The 23,431-nt window shown below is 40.3% G+C and overlaps 1 protein-coding gene across 2 annotated transcripts in view; it reads right to left on the reverse strand.

Moving 5' to 3' along the window:
• LOC130436926 (formin-1) overlaps positions 1-23,431 on the reverse strand; it is a 44,582-nt gene that overhangs the window by 5,096 nt on the left and 16,055 nt on the right. For both annotated transcript variants that reach the window (XM_056767972.1, XM_056767971.1), the window contains 11 exons: positions 23,299-23,360; positions 21,361-22,154; positions 20,720-20,861; positions 14,474-14,561; positions 13,567-13,628; positions 12,135-12,223; positions 11,645-11,774; positions 11,314-11,460; positions 10,478-10,537; positions 10,276-10,396; positions 3,375-3,467 (listed from right to left, as the gene is read on the reverse strand). In XM_056767972.1, the coding sequence (XP_056623950.1) occupies positions 3,375-3,467; positions 10,276-10,396; positions 10,478-10,537; positions 11,314-11,460; positions 11,645-11,774; positions 12,135-12,223; positions 13,567-13,628; positions 14,474-14,561; positions 20,720-20,861; positions 21,361-22,154; positions 23,299-23,360 (1,788 nt within the window). The remainder of the gene's footprint in view (positions 1-3,374; positions 3,468-10,275; positions 10,397-10,477; positions 10,538-11,313; positions 11,461-11,644; positions 11,775-12,134; positions 12,224-13,566; positions 13,629-14,473; positions 14,562-20,719; positions 20,862-21,360; positions 22,155-23,298; positions 23,361-23,431) is intronic.

Consider the following 23,431-nt stretch of genomic DNA (forward strand, 5'->3'; position numbering starts at 1 on the left):
ACAACCCCCCCCCACACACACACACACGCGCGCGTAAAACACACAAACAAACATGCACACACACACACAAAGACACGCACGCACAAACACGCACACACACAAACGCATGTACAAACATGCACAAACGCACGCACACACACGCACACACACACACACACACACTCTTTCCAGCAGGCATGTGTGTGATGTTGTTGATGTGTCTGTGGCTTTGAGGTGTGTGTGTGTGTGGCTCCTGTGGAGTTTCTCCATGTAAAAGTGTTTAAATGTAAGGCAGATGTGTGCGGCGGACGGCCGAGGTGCAAGAATTGATCTCAGGCTGGAGAAACCGCTATGATCTCAGATTTATTGCATTTTCCAGATTCATCTCCCTTTTTTTTACTGTGATGGGGGCCTTTCCCACTCAAGATTTAAGAGGGGGAAGTCTCCAAGAAACTGTTCAAAGGCGAGTTTGGGGGTCTTTGGTGGGGGCCGTGAGGAGTGTGAACACGCTTTCTATTTTTCGAGCGTGTGTGTGTGTGTGTGTGTGTGTGTGTGGGGCTGATTGTCTCAGGCTAATGAAGGCAAGGAGGGGTGTCGTGTTGTAACGGGCCGAGCGGGGTGAGCCGTGACCAATGGCGTTGGTCTCAGCAGGGGTGGACTGGCGCCTGTGGTCTCGCTCTGTGTATGTGTGTGTTTGTCGTAATTAAAAACAACAACAATAATAATAAACGCATTTAAAAACACTTCAAAACACATGATGGTGAAGTAAGACATTCAAGTACAAACAGCAAAATTATTAAATGACATTGACAGGTGAGATATTAGGATCTGTGTGTGGTTTTTATGAGCATGTGTAGTTTTGTGTATCAGTACTGTTTGCATATCTATGTTAGCATGTACATGTGTTTGTTGCATGTATTTGTGTGTTTGTGCGCTCGTTGCATGTGTGTTTTGGGCATGATGCAGTCAAGAAAGGAGGTGTGTGTGTTTATCATTACGTGTGTGAATGATCTTCTGTGTGTGTTCTGTTTGTGTTGTGTGTTTCCTGTGCATGTGACGGTGACCTGGTGCCTGTGTGTATGTAGTGTTTGTGCGTGTGTGTGTGTAGTTTCCGTGCATGTTGAATACAGTGTAGTGTGGAAGAGAATGTTTAAATGTATGTGAATGTTTTTGCCTGTGTGTGTTTTAAGTTACTCTTGTGTGTGTGGGATCACATCATAACAGAACTACAAAATACCAACAAATTACAAAAATATCAGTGAAAAAAAGGAAAGGACTCACCCACGTGAGACAAAACAGACAAAGAAGTATAAATCAACAAACAAATAATTAAAGCATTAGTGCTTTCTCTCCTCGTGACATCATTTAACACACAACTTCAGAGTGAAACTGAATTCTGTGAGGTCACCGTGAGCTGAAACTACGAGACAAGACAGCAGCTCGCATCTGTAGATGACAAAACATCACCCAGCACTTTCCATCAAGTACCCATAATCCTCAGCACGTTTCTGTCCCGTGCCTTCGCTCTGTATTAACTCTGAGACCAAAAGCTCTTAACCCCCCTCCATCATCTCTCGCCTCCGTTTCAACACCCAAATCTCCATTTGTGTTGTGTATTCCAGTCACGACAAGACCGATGTGGGCAGTAAAACCTGCCGCGTGTTTATAAAAGAGCGCGGGACAGAACGTTTACACTTCTGCGAAATGAAACGGCCCTGTAGACACTCACGGCTTTGAGTGTTGCCAGATTGGAAATGTCCAAGTATTGAACCAGAAGCTTAAAACTCGTATTTGGAAGAAAATGATCGTCAAACGTACAGAATACAGCCATTTAACTAGACAAGCTATTTTTGACACGACCTGAAGAAGGGGTCATTACCTGAAACGGGTCTTAGCCATCCTACAAAACTGGGGTCCTTTTCCCACTCAGTTCTCACTCAATTTCCCCTCAAACCTTCCTTTTCAGGACCAACCTAAGCGCCGGAAATGACTTGTCCGCAGGAACACTATCTTTCGCTCATGAGAGAGAGTCAGTGCAGTTACGCATGTGAGGCATGCGTACCTGCACGTTCTTCTCACAATCCTGCCAGCAGACGTAGGATCCACAGCGAGATCAATGAGCAGGGTGAATGGGGTAAGTTGATCCACCCACTGTATCTCAGCAACTGAATGCTTTTGTTTACCGCACATTTTGGAATCAATCTAATTTTGCTAAATAGTAGCCTGAATTTGTAATCTCGCTAGTTTCTTCCAAAGGGGCAGCAATGGGGCAAAGTGAGCTACATCCAGTGGGTTAAATCAAGTGGGTAAGTTGATCCACCCACTGTATCTCAGCAACTGAATGCTTTTGTTTACCGCACATTTTGGAATCACCCGTTATGTTGGTGAGAATGTGAAGCACATGGGAGAACTGGACAGCATCAATTGACTTTATAAACGGTTTTCGGCTCAAAGTAAAAATTTTGCATATCAGCTGTAATATTGTGTATACTCAAAGCAAATGTATCTAGGTCTAAAAACATTTATGATGTATGTTGGTGATTTACCAACATGTAAAACAAATAATTTGGCTAAATAGTAGCCTGAATTTATAATCTCGCTGCCTTCTTCCAAAGGGGCAGCTATTGGGCAAAGTGAGCAACATGCTGTGAGTTAAATGGAGGCAGTGTCGACACTTAAGTTAACTTCTATTTCTTATTTTTAAACCTGTATCATTTCAATGAAACTTAAGTCACCTACATTTACATTTATGCATTTGGCAGATGCTTTTATCCAAAGCGACTTTCATTGCATTAACCTATACATTTATATGTAGGTATGTGCAATCCCCTGGGATCGAACCCACAACTTTGCATTGTTATGAGCTACAGGAAAGCTAAGTGGTAAGTCACCTAACATGTTTGGTGTTAAAAAAGCACCGTATAATGCCAAGGTAAAAATTACAATGTAAATCTTTAAAAACATGGTCTTTATTCCAATTAATTTGCATGCTCAGTATATCTCCATGTGGTTCAATTTACCCCCTGACGCAGATCATCTTATTGTGGGGCAAACTGAGCCGCAGGAGCACGCTTTTATAAGCCATATTTTTAAAACCATAACCTATAATAAATGTGTTCTTATAATTTAGATTGATAGGAAACATCCTGACATTAGATTAAATATTTTTATTGCACTGATGCCACATTTTCTTTCATCTTGAGGACCGCGTAAGTAAAAAATGGCTCATCTTACCCCTATTGAAGCCATATGATTACTACGACGATCATTTTGATTATTGATTGTACATCATGCAGAGGTCAAAATGACAGTACGTCTGGGAACACTTCTCGGCTCTTCCCGAGGACGATGACAGGCACTTGATGACATCATTAATAACACCTCACATCACTCACCTGTGCTGATAAAGGTCTCCATCTTGTCTTTAAAGGGTTGGAGATGTTCCTCCGAGGAGTTCTCGCACACCTGCCGGACCTCCTTCTCACAAGCTGCGTGAGACATGAAGAGAAACACGTCACAAGACCTGACAGAGAACAGTCGTGGCACAATAATGAAGAGTGGTTGGATTAGGCACATCACATGTACGGCACGTTCGTAAATGTCGATTTAAATGAGAAACACGAGGACGAGGCGCGTGAATCCCCACAACAGATTACTATTAAAAGACGAACATGTTTGAAACGCGTTCAAAACGTAACAAGAGAAAGAATGCTTTTGATTTCTGCATCTCAACAACAGATTTGTTCTGGTGGCAAACGCTGGAGAGATTTTATGGCTTTTAACGAACTCAGTGTTTGTAGCTCATTATGCAGTCGGGAATCTGAGCTTTGTTTCCAATCGCTGGAGTGTTGACCTTCAGTCCATTTCAAGCCTTTCTATAAACATCAGTATTCACATAGACGCCGCGCTCGACCAGGAATCAAAATCACATTGTTGGATATTCACACACACAGTCAACACAGTCTTGGCCTTTGACTGTTCCAATATGGCGGACAGAAAGAAAAGAAGAAACATGCGTTACTGATCCATCTATGAACACACGTCTACGTTTGATAAATCTCCTCAGTAAACTGGAGATCGTATGGTTTTCATGTCTTGTTTGATGGAGATATGGATGACGTCTGATCTCAGACCAGTTTATGTCTACGAACCAGAAGCAGATGCTGGGTTGAGTTTGAACCTCATTTGCGTTGTTTGTGCTCGATCGGGTCTTTGTTGTGCTGCCAAACAACAGCTTTCACACAAACTCAAAGAAGTACAGGAGGAATACCTCAGATCTGTGCTTTCAATAAACATCTACATGCTTGTGTATAATGTTCACCTGTTTATCATTAAGGGATGCAGTTAATACACACGTGTTGTCGATTGGATGTGGATGTGTCCATGAGACATTTATGAGAAATGAGATTTTAATAAAGAACGAGCGTCTCACTTCTACACAGAACAGATGCATTATGATTCAAACAAACTTTTGAATTGTGCATTGTGTTGATTGAATTAAATATCCCACGAGAAAGAAAAAATCTCTTTAATATCTCAAGTATTTTCCCGAGACATCAATGAGATTAAAATAGAAAACGAATGGAAACTTTTGCTGCGTCTCAGATATTCCTTGTGAGAAAAATGTCATCAAACCAAAGCGTAACAACAAACCACAATCAGCGGGTTAAAGGGAACACTTGCGGTTTTTCGTTTTTTGTGCTTGTTTGTCTGTGGTCTCTGAATTGTCAAAACACTTCTCAAAATGCTTGATACGGATGCGAAAAGCGTGTAAAATCAAACACAGTCCGAATTTACGTGAGGTCATATTGATTTTTTAATGTGTCAAAATTTCGGGCTGTGCAATGGCCTTAACGGCGGTGTGCATTATTTCCAAAGAATTCAACGGCCTGTCGTCAACTATTCCTTATATAAAACAAAAGAAAAATCATAACAATGCTCCTCTATCATGTCAGTATGAGCGGGTTGGTTTATGACGGTCAAAAGGGTAACAGTCAGGATTTATACATGGCTCTGGGGTAATGAAGATTATCAACAGAAATTCTTCAGCGTGGCTTTGATGGAAAAGATCCACCGCACGCCGTATAACTGCAGACAAACATCTCGTATCCCAAAACATTTTCCAAAACATGATGTCTGAGAGGCTCTGCGTGCAGAAACGTGTTTTTCATTAATGCGGTCTTTCGACATTCATAACCGTTGAGGATACAAGGAACCCATCCGTTGTCTTTTGTCTTGGCATATGGGCTCGATCGATGCGCCTCTTACTTTCTAAAAAAAACAATACCCCGCATTGCTAGAACACAAACTTCTAGAGAGATCTGTAATTAAAAGATGTTGGAAAAGTCAACGAACAGGAGAAATCACACAAAGATTCGAGGCCTTGAGAACGTGTAAACTCCTCAGACATGAGTGAGAGAGTTTCATCTGGAACCGCTCAATAATGACCAGTCTATCCGGCCTGTTATTCTTTGATAATCATTACTCATACGCTCATGTTTGCCTTCTGTCATTAAACTGTAGAAAAACAGCTGTGAACTTTCCGTCTCGAGTTGTTTTGTCTTGGTTTCGTTATTTTTGCCTAAAGTCGCCTGGATATTCCGTGGAAACAGTTAGTGGGGTCTTGCGTTTGGAGCTGTGGTCACACTTCTCAGAGAAACGACACGGCTCACCCGTGGAACATTTAAGAGACTGTCTGACCCGAGAAAGGTTAACACTTGTGTTAATTGTGTCTGGAGACAAACATTTCTGACTGAGAAAAATCGTATTGCTCGGCAGATTTTAATTTAAGGATTAACTTCGTGTCAGATCTTCCTCCCAAAGTTCCTCATGAGAAATAAAAAGAGAATCAAAGAAGATTGTTGAGTCTGGAGGTGTAAATGAATGTAGATTGTAGAGATCAAATCATCTGGATTTGGGTAAAAATGTTTGAGTTGATATTGAGATTAGGGCTGGGCGATAAAACGATATTGATATTTATCGACGGTACAACATTGTCGATATCAATATAAAAAAAAGGTTGATATAGCGCTAGATAATTTCCTTTAAATGTGCACGCCCGTGACGTCCGAAAATCTTAAACAGCCTATAATGTTTTGTTACATGAGCGTGCTACGATTGACAAGCAAACAACCAATAAAATCGAATTTGCGTTAGGCTCAATTTGGTTGCGTCATCGCCATGTTGACGTTAGAACATGTGCAAGATAAGTGCCGTGCTTGCCGTCAGCACGGAAATTGTGAACAAAAAGCGAGATGTCAGCTCGCCAGTGTGACAGTTTTTTTCTTTCTTTCTTCCGACCAACATCAGAAGAACGTAGTGTGAAAGCGATGTAAAAAGAACGTCCCGTCCAAGCAAGGAAATACAAGCAATTTATTTCACCATCTAAACCGCTGCAACCCTTTGGAATATACATCATGTCGCCCATCTACCTCAAGTCAACAAACAACCCACAACCAGTACACGATGGAGAGGTACTCGGTAACAATGCCATATGATAAATCTTCAAAGCGATATAATGACATAACCCATGCAATAGCGTACTTCATTGCAAAAGAAATGCTGCCGTTCACCATGGAGGAGAAGTCAGGCTTTTGTTTACTGTTATAAGGGTTCGTTGGTATTACTTATTACAGATGCTGTTGTTGATCTACCTCAAAGTTTGCCTTGATTGTTCCATGTTTACATTAAATTAAGTGGAAACATTTTGTAACATTTTAAGTTCAAAGTTAAAGTTCGTTTAAACGTTTATCTTAATATAAGTAGAGTAAGACATAAAAAATATATTTTGTTTTACTTTTTTTTAATGCTAAAACTAATTTTATTTGCTGTACTGCTTAATAATGTGGGTCAGTAAGGATACAGTGGTTAAATACTTACTGTTCTACTTGTCATTTTTACTTAAAAAAAAAGGTCAATAATTATCGATATCGAACGATATGAAGCATCATATCGTTGATATATTTTTTAGCCATATCGCCCAGCCCTAATTGAGATCTTCAATAATATTGACTTTTGATTGCAGATTTGACACATTGTCGACATCTCTTCTCAAACTCTAATGGCAGACACATTTGTCAGATTTCTGACTCTTTCTCTCAGAATAAACATCTGAGACACAGACGAGACTAGTTCACATTTGGCTCTCCATTATATCTCACTGATGTCTAGAAGAAATAACTGAGATAGAGAGATCTCATCTGTGATGTTTCTTTCTTATGGGCAGTGTTTGGTGTAACTAGTTACTAATTACTAGTGGTGGGCCGTTAACGGCGTTAACACAGTGAGACTCTTATCGCGCGATAAAAAAAATGTGGCCGTTAATCTATTCTCAAAGTTGGGTTGGGAGCTGGGTCTATACTATGCAAGCTATGATGACTTTCACCTTGATATTTTAGCGCGGATGTATACCAGCTTAACTGCAGTGTACGGGGCGAGAACGAGATTTTTCAACTCGCGTGATTCGCGTCATTCGCGCCGCCTCATCATCTCATAACCAGGGCTTCATTCGCGCGATTCGCGCAGCAAGTAGGTCTATTGGCTCTTTGCATTAACATATAAATCACTCGCGCTTGACACGCCATTCGCGTTTGGTCTGAACACAACATAACATTACTGTGAAATTACCGCATCAAACGGGATCTGCTAACATGGATGCAGCTATGAAGCCGCCGGGTTTGCTTCAGGGAATATTCATTTTTAAGAAGCTTCCCAATAGAAACATCGACAAGACTAAGGTTGTTTGCACCTTGTGCAATGCGGAATTGGTTTAAAAAAAACACTTTCTCTCAACAGGTAGTGGTCTAGCTTTAGTTGAAACCAGTAACTTTGTATTGAGATCTAATGTATTATGGCTCCTGTATGACAGGTCGCTTGTTGCTCCCTCACTCTTTGTAAATTGCTTTGGATAAAAGCGTCTGCTAAATGACTAAATGTAAATGTACTGTAGGAGCTCTTCCAGTCTCAAGTACCACCTAAACGCAAATCATCCCTTAGCTAATGCGGAAGTAAACACAAGTACATCTTATTGAACATAATTTAATTTTCTTCACCAATTATCATAGTAGAACAGCTTTCTCAAGCAGGTTGTGATGCATTTTGGAAACAGGAGATGAGCCCCTGGTCTAATGCGCCACCTGGCTTAAGAAACCCGTTCCCAAAGACTTACTTTTAGTCATTATTTGGGTAGCACACATATTCTGAATGCCTTCGGCAGAATTCAAATGAGCCATTTTAATCTAGATTAATCTAGATTAAAAAAATGAATCTATGCCCACCACTACTAATTACACTGAAAAAAAAATTGTGCCTTTCAACTAAAATAAATGATTCAAATATACTAGATATATGAATCATGTTCTTGTTTTTCACGAAAAATTAAGAGTTAAAAATAACGTACTATAAAATCTATTAATTTTGGTTGTTACATTTTTTATTGTTTTGTTCGAGTAATTTTACTTAAACTAATTATAAAGTAAATCCAACTCAATTTTATTATGTTAAACCGATTTAAATTGGTTCGATTAAGTTGACTTATTTATTTTGTGTTGAGACTACACAAATCATTTTTGTAGATATAACTAGCTTGACAGTTGATCTGTAGTTCCAAGACTGCATCTATGTTGTAAAAAAAAATATACAGCGATATGAAAGTAAGTGAACCGTGAAGTTCGAGTTAGACAAGTTTTTGTTCAATGTGATTATTTTTGGCTTACTTTAAGTAATATTGACTAAAATGTTAACAAATACTAAATGTATTTAAAGAGTAAAATGTACTTTATTCTGGTTAGTAAGTTGTACATTTTACTTTGAAAAAAGAAGGAAAAAAATTTATTTCATAAAATCCTCGTTATATGTGCACAAATATTTTTAGTGTAATTTGATTACTTTTCCCTTGAGAAAGTAAAGTAAAGGATTACTCTTATTTATTTCTGTAATTTAATTACAGTTACTTCTGATGTAATTGATACGGTGTAATATAATTTTGTTGTTGTTTCCACTATTGAATACAAATATAACTTTAAAATGTATGCTTTAATGTGTCCCGCTCACATCTGTATACTTTGGTCAGTTAATAAAAATATTTTTTGTAGTCATTTATTATTTATTTGAATGAATTAAAAGAGTCGTTTTACGTCTATTCTTGAATCAATTCCAATCAAGGTTGATGTAGGATATAGAAAGTTATCAGTAATAAGTCATTACATACTTTTTAGAGAAAGTGACTTGTACAGTAATCTAATGACACTATTGAATATGTAACTAGTAATTCAATAATTTTTCAGAGTAACTAGTCCAACACTGGTTATGGGTCACAAGCATCAAGGAAACAGAGGATTTTCAGGCGTGTCTAGAAAAAAGTCAAGCACATAAACATACAGTAAAGTGTAAAACGGTCGACAAAATGCGTAAAAGAGTGGGTTTAAGTAAATCTATAAACATGAGACACAGAGCGAGTGCAGATATAAAGTCTCTTGTTAAAGAAGATCAGATTTCTGGTAAAAGTTGAAGAGAGCAGCGTCGAGGGCAGAGGGCCAGTCAGACTGTCTGAGGTCATCTCTGTCTCGCTCTAGTCTCACAGTTCAGACGTCTGAGCGGCCCCTGCGACTGACCCCGTGTCACGACCCCTCAGCCAGGCCATGTCACACGCCACGGGTGTAAAATCAGCAAACACCAACACTAAAACACACACACGATTCACGGCACGGCACAGCGCACAAGCTTATTTCAGGAGCACTTTAAACAGAAACCACAGCCGTTCGTTTATTCAAGCACATAAATATTTAATCCTGTCATAGGTGCGCCGTTCTCCTTAAAATCTTGTGCCAACACCCCGAGGACTCGCAGGCCAGACATTTCCAGTCTTTTGTTGTGGTGCGGATCAAATGCTCCGGCTCTTATTCTCCATTTACTGTCTTCCATTTTTCCGCTCTATTAAATGAGTGACAGGCGTCTCTAGGTGGGCCGTTGTGTATTTTCCCCCCGGGGGTCACTGAGGATCGAGGTTTTTAACAGCGATTCTCAAATGGAGGGGAATGAGAGGAGAGCAATTCTAATTGCTTTCATATGCCGTGTTATTGGCTGATTTAAATAATTGCAGACACCGGGGGCTGGCGGGGGGGACGTGGGGGAGCGTGACCCACGACCCCTCCGGTGGCCCGGAGCAGTACAGAGTACACCGTGAGTAAGACGCTTTTGTTCAGGGTACAAACTTTTAACCCCACTTTAATTGACAGTCTGTGTGTAATGAGACCGACGGCAACATTTCTTGCAGAATGTTTACTTTTTGTTTGTTACCTGTCAGCTCTTTCTTTAACTTGCGGAGGTCTTTTGAAAGATCTTCAAACTTGACCTGAGCGGCGTGAAAGAGATCCTGAGGTTCAGGAAGAGGGAAAACGCTCTGGTCTGAGGCTGCGTTCTGAAACACGAGACAAGTTCATCTGTGACACCCACGTGATCTTTCATTACAGAAGACAAACTCATTGTGTCAAGTTCTCACCTTGTCAAAGTTCCGAAGGTAGTAAGACGCCACGTAATCCACCAGACTTATACGATTGTCCTAATGGAGAAACAGGATGTTAAAATGTCACATCACAGAACATAAAATTACAATTCTGACACAAGGAGTGCGTTAACATGCAAAAAATAAACGGATATCTACCAAAAATCAGCTAACAATAGAAACCAATTTGCACTTGTTTACATGCATAGTAATAAACCGGCTACGCAGAAAATATTTCACGAATCAGAAGTAAAGCGTGTCGTAATATGACTTCTTTGGGTTGATCTGTGTTCGTGTTAGGTAGTTGAATGGCATCAATAAATTTAAAGTCCCCGTGATCCGGAAGCTGTGACCGTTTTTACTTCTGTATTTTGACGCATTTCCAAGAGAAATGGAATCAGAAAAATACTGTACATGGTTTTCGTATTTCTTTGCAATTTGATTGGATGACAGATGCTTCGGCTAAGCTGTCTAACATACGCTATCTAAGATGGATTGTCATTACAGGATGGAAGTGCCTGTTTAGATTTTTAAACTAAGGATTATGGGGTACACAATTTTTTAAAAAGAGACATGCATTAATAAATTATTTACAATAAATGCTCCATTATTTTGCGAAAAAATAGGCATTGAATTTTTTATTTCACTGGGACTTGAAATAATTAACTCAAAATAATTAACTCAAGACTAAATCAATAATCAGTAAGTCATGCCATCAATATATTCTGATTTATAACATTATACCAAAATATGCTACTTCATGTTCATAATTTAAGCCTCTAATTATAGAAATGAGATGTGTAGGTTTATGGTTAATGTAAAGAAATGCATACCCTGCTTTTGACATCCTTTAGTTTGGGAAGAATCTCCAGTCCAAACCCGTCCGCCTGGCCTCTGGTTCGGTTTCCACCGTTCATGTAGTTTCCAAAAGCCAAAATGAGACCGATCACATCTTTAACGCTGTCATTGTCCAGAAGCGCCTGCAGGAGAGCACAGTACACCGCATAAAAAAATTCAGATAAAAAAATTCAAGAAACTGCCCGGCTCAATGTTTTGTGTTTTTAGACACTAATCCTTTATCTCTCATGCTTTACGTGACAGTAAATCAATCAGGACTCATTTGCGTATAAATCAAACGTATTTGTGTATAAATGGTGTGTTTACCTTGCTCACGGTAGAAATGATGTCCACTTTCCGACGGACAGAACTCACGGATTCCACAAAAACAGACTGAAAGATCATACAGTGAGCACGGCCGGCGAAATCTGGAATCTGTGACAGCTCGTACAGGAACCTTCAAGAGAAGATAAAAGAGCTGAACGCACAGTTTCACATCATCATCATCATCATCATCATCACAAGAAACAGACAATCTGGGTATAACTAAATTGAGAGTGGAATATTAGCGACGCGAGTCACACAGGGTCTTGATCCACACGCGATCACCACTTCCTGTTTCATTAGCATAATAGACAGACTCACACCGACTCAATACAGTGAGAGGTTAAAGGTCACAGACGACTTATTCATCCGTTGAATGTTCCATCCGGTTTGTGGTTTTAACCTAAAACCAGCAGAACTCAAGTGAAGCTGAGTTTCTAATTCAACGTTAAATGATTTGAATCGCTGGTTGTCATGTTAAAAAGCGACCTACTGTTCAGGTTTATCCAGAAGTTTCACCTCCTCTTCTTTAGACGTCTCGTAGTGTTTCTTGATCTTTTGCAGCTCATCGGCTTGAGCTCTCTACAAACACAAAGAACCTCACATCAGTTATGAGGGAAGCAATGATGGTATTTAATCAATAAAATTGATTTATTTTTTCCTTATAAAAACTCATTGAGATTAAAATCTCTTTTACAAGAGGGACCTGCCCAAGACAGCAGCAAATCACTTTACAACAATCATAATTCACCACAACAAGCTTGAAAGGAACGAAACACATCATTTGTTTAAGGTGTCTTGAACTTGTGATGGTGAAAATCACAAGATATGCTAATATACACAGCAGGCACAATCTTATTGAGCGTTCACACCAGATGTGGTAAATAGTTTTTGCGAATTCGCATCATGGGAGGGGCTTCTGCGTGTCTGAGACACCAGATTGTCCGACCTCCTCACTCTCTTTCTTCCAAACAAGATCCTTTTTATTCCCGTTTCGATTAAAGTAAGAAGATGTATCGTTTTGGATTTCTGCTTCTGCTCGCCACGTCATAATCACGTCACTAGTAGAGCAAGCTCCTGATTGGTTAACGCGGCGAGAATATTCGCAAATGTAACATTTTTCAGCTTGCGTGAATCAGGCGTTACGCACATCAAACAGCCGAAAAGCTCCATTCGCGCAATTCAAGCTGCAGGAGCTCCATCACGTCTTTGCATCGACTTAACATATAAATCACTCGCACGTTAACGCTTCATTCGCGTCTGGTGGGAACGCAGCATGAGGATCTTTCTCTTTCTTTGCTGTTTTAATATGTAAAAGGATGATGTTCTTGCTTTTTAAACGCCGTTGTTGTACGAATATAAATATTATGAATTTACTATATATACATTTAACTGTAACTAAATAAGCAAATCAATCACATAATGAACTGAAGTTAGATTGACAATTAAAACTAACAAAAGATTGAGCGGTGTAAAGAGTATTTCAGTGATGACCTCAGATTATCAAGACATCTAAACAGCCGTCTGTCAGTTTATACCAGCGTCGACTCAAGCGCTGATGTAAGTCTCTCTATGTGACAACTATGATAGATTTTTATAATAAAAGGTTTGCGGCTATCCCGCCCGTCACCCAAATGAAGGCTTCAGAAATCCATCTGCTTAGTGTCTCCTGCACATGACCTCAAACTAGGTAATGAGCGCCTCACATTACCCGGATCAAAAATTCATGAGCAGAATTAAAAGTCGGGCTATAAAAAACCTGTAATGAAATATATAACGGCATGTTTATGATCAGGAGAAACAGCTGGAGCTCTTTTCAAAAATGACTGCAGAAAACAAACAAAAGAGAATGAAAATCAGGTGTCAAGCTAGTAAAAATTCTCTGGCGCTATCAGTTTTCTTTAAAGAGGAGAAGTGATGCTTACATTTTCATATAAAGCTTCGATGGTCTCCAGATCCACATTGGTGTGATCCACAGTGAGAACAGCTGCAAAATAAATCACACCACACATCACAGCGGCACTACACAATCTACACAAAAACCTCTTTCTAATAATTAGAAGATATCTAATATCAGTGAATATGTTAAAGTGTGAGAGAGAGTGTGCAAGAACGTGTGTGTTAGAGCATGTACGAGTGAGCGTGCAAATCTGAGATTGTGTGTGTAAGAGTGTGTGGGAGGATTCAAGCGTTTGTGTGTGTGAGAGAAAGAGTGTGTGTAAAAATGGAAGTGTGTGTGTGCGTGTGTGCAAGAGTGTGTTGGTGAGCATGCACAGTAAGTGAGTGTGTATTTGTGTGTGTGCGTGTAAGACAGTGTGTGTGAAGATGCAAGTGTGTGTGTCTGTGTGTGCACGTGTAAGAGAGTATGTGCGAGTATGTTGTGCAAGTGTTTTTGTGCATGTGTGAGAGTTTGTGTAGACATGCAAGTGTGTGTGTCCATGTAAGTGAGTGTGTGTGTGTATGTGATTGTGTGTGAGCATGTAAGTGTGTGTCTCTCTAAGAGAGTGTGTGTGACCATTTAAGTGTGTGTGTGCATGTAAAAGAGTGTGTTAGCATGCAAGTGTGTGTGTGAGCGTCAGAGTGCTTTTGCAAAAGTGTGTGTTTAAGAAAGTGTGTGTGTGTGTGAGAGAGTTACATTTACATTACATTTATGCATTTGGCAGATCCTTTTATCCAAAGTGACTTAGATTGGATGATACTATGCAGTTTCTGTGCTTGTGTGCACGTGTAAGAGTGCATTTGTAAGAGCATGTGTGTATGTGTGTGTGTGTGTGTGTGTGTGCGTGTGTGTGTGTGATAGAGAGCGTTTGTATGTGTGTGTGTTTGTGTCACCTTGCTGTATGTCCTTCATCTCCAGGTGTAGACTGGATATTAATATTCCAACATTCTGGGAACGTTTAGCATCCAGCAGCTTGATAATCTGAAAGTGTAAATGTCCAGCATTAAAACAGCACTTATACAAAATTAATTTAAAATGGCACTAATATGAAATCATTTGTTGTTTAACTGAAGAAAGGAAGAACATTTTGCCGTGAAGTAAACTTTTAAAGCTTCACTGATCACGCTCAATGAGAATGTCAAACACACAACAGCCGAACAACCATCACAGTCACTAAAGAACATAGCGAAACCGCACCATAAACTGACAACTGCACAAGCGCCTAGAAGATTTTATAACAAACTATAAATTCACAGGATTTTTATTTCTACCGACACATGTTCACAATTACTAATGACTGAATTCGCTCATAAAGGCTACAACAGTTTCTGGCACGGTAAAGAGCCGCTTTAAAACTTAATGTCTCTGTCTTCTTCATTAGGTAGCGACGGGTCGTGATTACAGTCGTTCTGCTACCGCGGCGTTCGGTGGGAACCAGCGCGACGGCCCTTTAGAAGTGAGTATTGCGTTACAGCGGAGATACGCTCACACACGCAGAGACGCCGTCTCTTAACACCTCTAATGAACGCTACAGTAAAAGCAAACAGCTTGAGAAAAAAATCATCCCGTGATGTTCTTCATGAGGTTCACTGGGGCTGCCAGGTGTTTGATTTGACATATTTATCAGTATGTTTGGCCAAACATTCTTCAAATGTGAATTGTTCAAATACGCGGTCGGTCGTCAAACGGATCCAAAAATACTCCGGCAATAAACAGGAGGCGTTCGAGGCCCTAAGTCACTTTTGAAAGTCTGAGTCAGAAACAATTAAAACGTCCGATTGTTTAAGAACCTTCGTGACCGTACACGCTGAATATTAATAATGATTCATCTCGCTGTGTGATGTTTACATACTTCACAGGGCCGGACGAGACGCATACCAGACCCTCCTGAACGCAAGAAGAGAGAAAGAAATGACGCTTGTCTCCATTTGAGTTTCTCAACGATGACACAAAACGGGCTCAGATGTGTCAAGTGTCCAATCAGAAGTATTAAAGGAACATTCCTCATCGAATTTACTCAAATCCAGATTATTCCACCTCTACAATCTACATTTAAGTTGGGTGCTCACACGATGCCATGTGTTAGTCATTAGAGCTCTTCTAAAGAGCGGATGAACCTGACAGAGGCTCCGCCCCCCGCGTCGTCCTCACCGCACTTTGATATGATAATCAGAAGAGAGAAAGGGCACATGACACGCATTAGCTGGCCCCGAGAAGAAGATTTGCGCTGCATCTTCCCGAAACACTTTGAAGAGTGTTTTCCATAATATCTACACGTAACCCGGCCCACCAAAACAACCGTCTACCAGCCCCCAAAGTATTTCATTTCCATAATGTCCGCATAGATCAAAACACGCGGGCACTCTCTCGAACCCCTCACGGATGACATTCATTTCCTCTCCCAGAAGACTAAAGCCTGCAGGCAGCAGGTCTGCGCAGATCTGGGAGCGTTTTCAGTCGTGGGACGTTCAAAAGTGCCCCCACTGTCATCAGTGATGTGACACCGCACACGAGACATCACCGTCTCGGCTCACAGACAGAAGGCTGATGGATGGCAGCCAGACCGTCGGCTCAGCCGGTTTCTGCACTATTGCAAACTAAGGACAAGACATTGACACAAACCCTCGCCGGGCTGTCCGGGGCTTTTTCCTGGAGGTGGTTACCGGGGCAGTTTCTCAGAAGGGTGATTCAGAAAGAGTAAACACACATCTGCTGACGTGTCACTTTTGTTTAGCTGTCCTTTCAAATTTGACGTCAGTTCGCCAAGACCTGAGTTCCAGAATCTATTTGTCTTTCCACATTTGCCAAATGAGACATTAAAACTTAGTAATGGCTTCATAAATCACAAAGGATTTCTGGTAAATCACACAGAAACATTGCGCAAGCTAATGTGAAACCTTGAGGTCTACCTTTGCATCCACGCATATATCATTTACATTTCACATAGGTATTTGCAATCCCATGGGATCGAACCCACAACCTTGCGCAATGCTCTTCCCACTGAGCTACAGGAAAGCTATCACAACATATCACAATCTATACCACAATACATCACAGGTTTACAATCTATACATTACATACTATATATCACAATCTACACAACAATATACTGCGATCAACTTAACAATAAATCTGTATACGGCACAACCTACATTCACATTATATCGCCACCTATTCCACAATATATTTCGTTCTATACCACAAAACATCTGTATACACTACAGTCCACGCATATTCACACTATATCACAATTCATCACCACCTATACCACAATATATGGAATTCTATATCACAATATATTGCAGCGTATACCGCAATATACCATGGTCAACATGTCCTTACACAACACAGCATATACCACGGTATATTGTTGCTTGTGGCCCAATATATCTCGATCCATACCACAGTTCATCTATATACACCACCACCTATACCACAATATATCACTTCTTATATCACAATATATCTTGATCCATGCCACAAAACATCAGTCTACACCATAAGCTATATTCACTCTATATCACAATACATCAGTACTTATATCATAAACATGGCGGATAAATAATATTCTCATGTCCTAAAATAACCTGTGTTCTGGTTCAATATACCCATGCGTGTCTAAAGTTTAATATACAGGTTTGTGGCTCTTCATTTCATTTTTTAATTCACCATTGTAAAGTGATATTTACTGATCTATTATAGGACTCAAATCGAATCAAGAGCTTGTGAATCGGAACATCAGACTCGTTACCCAGCCCTAGTCACAATATACCAGGATATATATATAATCTCTCTCGCGCACCTTCTCTGGATCTGTTCCACCTATGTGGAATGATCTGCCTGCTGCTACAAGATCTGCAGATTCTGTAGACATCTTTAAGAAACGTCTGAAAACACATCTCTTCCGTCAACATCTGACTGATCTGTTCTGACTCTATTTTCTTCTCTACTCTTTAAAAAAAAAAAAATGGTTCTGTATACTGTGTTGAGTTATATGAGACCAGCCCTCTTTTTTTTTATTGCACTTATGCTTTTGATGTCCTTATGCTGTCCCAATTGCTTCTATTGCCTACCCCACCTGTAAGTCGCTTTGGATAAAAGCGTCTGCTAAATGACTAAATGTAAATGTAAATATACCATGATAAAAGGAAGCCTGCTTCACAATATACAGTATAACAATCTCAACCACAATGCATCAGAAATTTTCAGGAGATTTGAAAATGGCTCATCCAATTAAAATGTGCAAATGTCTGACCTTTATGATGACGTGACAGCACAGCAAAATAATATATAAAATCACAACATGTTCAGAGCAGAAAAAAACTGTATGTTAGACTTAAAAGACTGAGGCTCCATGTCTGCGGTCAAATGCTGATGTCAGCTAGAGCCCTGAGTGACCACACACACACACACACACACACACACACAGGACCTGGAGCCCCTGCGATTGATCAGAGGAGCTGTGTATGGATCTGAACAGACCTGTGGGTCCAGAATGAATTTTTAACTTCTTGGACGCCAGATCTCTAGCCTTCGCAGTTAGATTGTTGAGAAGACAAATGAGCTATAAAACAGCACATTGCGCAGCGCTGACCCCTAAAATGACTTTCAATGACAATCATAAACTAATGCTTTCACGAATTTAAGAGAAACTCCTATATCGTGATCAGCGTTTAATCCATGATGTGAAGGTTTGCGAGACGTCTACCTCATCCAGATGTGCAGACCTGTGCCATCTGATATCCTGCCGTGACCCACATCTACAATCAATAGGGTTGGGGGGTACACGTATCAGAGCCCGGGCCGGCCAATGAGAGGTGGAGTAACAAACCATCTACCGCTGGCAAATGAGGAATGCTTCAAGATTCTACAAAAACTCCATTTAAGGAAGACTGTTGACTGCCAGGGAAAGCACAACTCTGTAGCGAGCTCAAAAGCTTAAGAGATTTAAAGACCCACATCTTACTTTAAACAAACTCTGATTGATCCAATGAATATTCAGGCTGTCACAGCACACACATCTTCACTGGTCCATGACGTGAACTGAGGTGCTGTTAAATATCAACGCCCCATTTAATATTATACGTTACGAAGTGTGACGATGAAAACAAGCAGCTCAAAGTAAAGAGGAACAATGTAGCTTTTGACATTTAAATGCAGTGATTTGAAGCCAATCAATTTGTATTTGACCGAAGAGATAGTCACATATATTTATATGGGGAGGCATGAGGATTGAAAATTATTCAGAACATTTTGGTGAGATCTATACCACAATACTTCTGTAAACACCACAATCTATATTCACTATCACAATTCATCACCACCTATACCACAATATATGACAATCATGTCACAATATATACCACAACACAACCTATATACATTACCATCGATACCACAATATACCGTGATCTATACCACATCACATCAGACGACGTCACAATTTGAATCCGCAATATATCATAATATATGCCACAATCTATCACTATCTATATCACAATATAGGCTATCGTGATCTATACCACAAAACATTAGTCTACATCACAATCTATATCCACAATAGATCACAGCCTATATCACAATATACCGTGATCAATACCGCAATACATCAGTATACATCACAATCTATATCCACAATAGATCACAGCCTATATCACAATATACCGTGATCAATACCGCAATACATCAGTATACATCACAATCTATATCCACAACAGATCACAGCCTATATCACAATATACCGTGATCAATACCGCAATACATCAGTATACATCACAATCTATATCCACAATAGATCACAGCCTATATCACAATATACCGTGATCAATACCGCAATACATCAGTATACATCACAATCTATATCCACAATAGATCACAGCCTATATCACAATATACCGTGATCAATACCGCAATACATCAGTATACATCACAATCTATATCCACAATAGATCACAGCCTATATCACAATATACCGTGATCAATACCGCAATACATCAGTATACATCACAATCTATATCCACAATAGATCACAGCCTATATCACAATATACCGTGATCAATACCGCAATACATCAGTATACATCCCAATCTATATCCACAACAGATCACAGCCTATATCACAATATACCGTGATCAATACTGCAATACATCAGTATACATCACAATCTATATCCACAATAGATCACAGCCTATATCACAATATACCGTGATCAATACCGCAATACATCAGTATACATCACAATCTATATCCACAATAGATCACAGCCTATATCACAATATACCGTGATCAATACCGCAATACATCAGTATACATCACAATCTATATCCACAATAGATCACAGCCTATATCACAATATACCGTGAACAATACCGCAATACATCAGTATACATCACAATCTATAGCATGAATACCGCACCACATATACCACAATATAATTGGTCTACATCACAATCTTTATCCACAATACATCACATTGCCTCACCACCTGTACCACAATCTATCACTATTTATATCACAATATTTCACGGTGTCTACCACAATACATCAGTCTGCAGCACAATCTACGTTCACATTACATCACATTCATACCTACATCACCATCTATAACACATATTAAAATGTGTATATATGCATATATGCAATAAACTGTATCAAACATCACAATATATTGCAAATGATACCACAATATATTGTGATTTACTGTACATCACAGTGTCAGAATATACCAGGATATACACAATGATAAATCACAGCCTATTTCACAATATATAACAATCTTCACTGGTCCATGTGAACACTGGTGTGGTTTAACATCAACGCTGATTTATTCTTATATGCTACGAAGGGGAAACGATCAATACAAGCAACACAACATTTAAAAAGGTACAGTGTTGCTTGTTTTTATATTTAAATGCAGTGCTTTGAAGCCAAACAATTAGAGTTTGACCAAAGAGATGAAGTCATATATATATATAGGGGAGGCATGAGGCTGGAACATTTTCATTTTCGGGTGAGATATTCTTTAAATACACAAGATTCTCTGTCAACATGTGAGACTGACAAGTTTCTGTACGGCGAATAGTCCAACCCTTAATTTTCTGACCAAACAGCAAACGTTCTGTGTGTGAGGACCAACAAACCTTCTTGGGTTTGTTCTTCTTCTCGTACGTATCCGACAGGGGTTTCTTTTTGGGCTGCACGCTGGCTTTGGAGAACAGCTCCTCAAACTCTGTGGTGTTTACGATATCGGGCTCCTCCAGAGCATTCCAGAGCGTGCCATTACTGCAACACACACATGTGAGGTTATCTGTGCATGTTCGACACATTGTGACACATCAAACACTCTTAACATAACACATCTGACAGAGAAACAGAAAACGGATGATCCAGAGAAAGCTGCGCTTTACAACATCACGTTTGTGGATTATAGTAATCGATGTTGATTTGTGTGTTTTCTGACAGACTCTTGTGATCTGAGAGCGTCTGGCTCTCCGGCTGATGATGAACATCACCGTGGATGGGAAGTATTTGGTTTCTATCGTTGCTGAGAAACACGAGCAATACAAACAGGCGGACGGTGTGCAGGGGAGTCTAAAGCGAGACTGTGTTTTCCATCGCCTTCTCTTGAGCGGGATAACTGATTTTTTGAGAATACAGAAACATAGCCACAACAAGAGCCGGATGATGCCGTTACAAACATTTCTCACATTTAATTATTTCTGTTTCAAGGATCAACTAAAGCATCTCAAAAACCGTGTGCAACAGACCTCACTGTACTCACTTGTTCTCCTGAATCTGAATGCGCGTCCAATAGAGCGGTTTCATGGGACACGCTGGCTCCATGGCCGGCTTACGTGGCGCTTTCTCGGCCGCCTGTCCGAACCCAAAACCCCCGAAAGCCGGAGGTGGAGGAGGGGCGCCAGCACCCGGCATGGGCGGAGGGGGCGGAGGAGCTCCCGGCAGACCTGGTGGGGGGGGCGGAGGAGCTCCAGGGAGTGGGGGAGGAGGGGGCGGTCCAGGTGCGAGTCCAGGTAACGGAGGTGGCGGAGGAGGCCCGAAGCCACCGGGCAGGGGAGGGGGTGGAGGTGGTGGGGCAAAGGGTTGACCCGGAAGAGGAGGAGGGGGTGGAGGCGAGGCGTAGGGTTGACCTGGAAGAGGAGGGGGTGGGGGCGGGGCGTAGGGTTGACCTGGAAGAGGAGGGGGTGGGGGCGGGGCGTAGGGTTGACCCGGAAGAGGAGGTGGGGGCGGCGGTGGAGCTCCAGGGCTCACACCCAAAGTGGATGTGATGGAGTCCAAGTCGAGTTTTTTGGGCAGGTTGGTGTTCACCGCCGGTTTGGTGGCATCGCCGTCGGGAGTTTTGATGAAGGTCTCGCGGTCGGTCTGGACGCACACGTTGCGGAAGGTTTTGGTCGGCACGTCTTCCTCGGTGGAGACGGACACCTCCTGAAGCTCGCCATGGTCCTGAATGGGGTGACACTCATTCTCATTCTGCAACTTGACAATGAGTGACTCCAGGCTGGACACAGTCACTGCGTGCTCGCCTCGAACACGGAAAATCTGTAGCTCGAAGTCTTCCTGGATTCATCAAAAAACACAAATTTTAGATACTAACTCTGATCTAAACGAGCCTTCATACACAGAACACGTATCATGGTTTCAATACTGAAAAGGACAGTTCACCCAAAATTAAAATTCCTTCATTAATAATCTCATTTCAAACCTGTATGACTTTATTTCTTCTGCAGAACACGAAACCAAAAAAGACATTTCTCAAAATATCTTCTTTTGTGTTCCACCGAACAACGAGTCATAAACTGGTTAACAACCACATGAGTGTAAAAATGATGACAGATTGATTTTTATGTTTGGTGCACTGTCCCTTTGAATATTCTATATATTTGAATATTTGTGTGATATTCTCATAAACATGTGATCTAGAACACCTGAGATGCGCAAACAAAGACTTTCACGAAATCTTGCTTTCTAGATGTCTATCATGATTTTCTTAAAAACACTTGTGTACTTCATTTAAAACAAGGTATGACATGTTTAAATGCATTCATTTCAAACTTTTACTATTATAGTTTAACACTATAAATAAAATATCAAATTAAAAACCATTTTAAACAGTCAATCTCATAGCAATATTTTGCCAATAAAAGCCAAGGCATGATGCACGTTTTGATCAGAATTGCACAATAAGACATTGTTGAATTATACTTTAATAGAATATTATATGTGTAAAACAACTTGACAACTCGAAAATGAGGAGGGGAACGCTCTACAAAGCGTGACACAAGAATATTACGTTTTTAACTTAAAAAATATAAAGTAATTTGTTAAATTGTTAGCCATTGAAAAGGTACCAGTAGATGGGTTTCTTTACATAAAATCAAATTGAAAATATCTTTGTTTGAGTTTAAACAATCTTTAAAAAACACTACGGTCTACGGAGAATATCAGTCCTGGACACTTCTTCTTTCCACCATTTCTTTATTTTGAACTATACTGTTATATACTATAGTGTTATCAAACTGTGTCTTATAGTTCAAATCCTCACTGCCATGATGTTTCAGCGGTTCAGTGAGAATGACCCTTATACAAACAGGGCCATGAGTAAAACAGCAGTTAGTGTACATGTACAGTATGTTTGTCTCTCATGACATCTGGTGTTTGTTTTCTGTACTGCAGGTGTGATGAGTGTAAACGTGAGACTTACACGCAACTTCTCGATCTCATCTTTAGACTCTCTCTTCAGCTGAAGGAGGGCGGCCTGATGCTCTGAAACAAATGTGTTTCCTTCAATATTTAGATTCATAGATCATTTTAAAGGGATGAAATTACAACTCACT

This window comes from Triplophysa dalaica, chromosome 15 (assembly GCF_015846415.1).
Source record: "Triplophysa dalaica isolate WHDGS20190420 chromosome 15, ASM1584641v1, whole genome shotgun sequence".
In the NCBI taxonomy this organism is placed as follows: domain Eukaryota; kingdom Metazoa; phylum Chordata; class Actinopteri; order Cypriniformes; family Nemacheilidae; genus Triplophysa; species Triplophysa dalaica.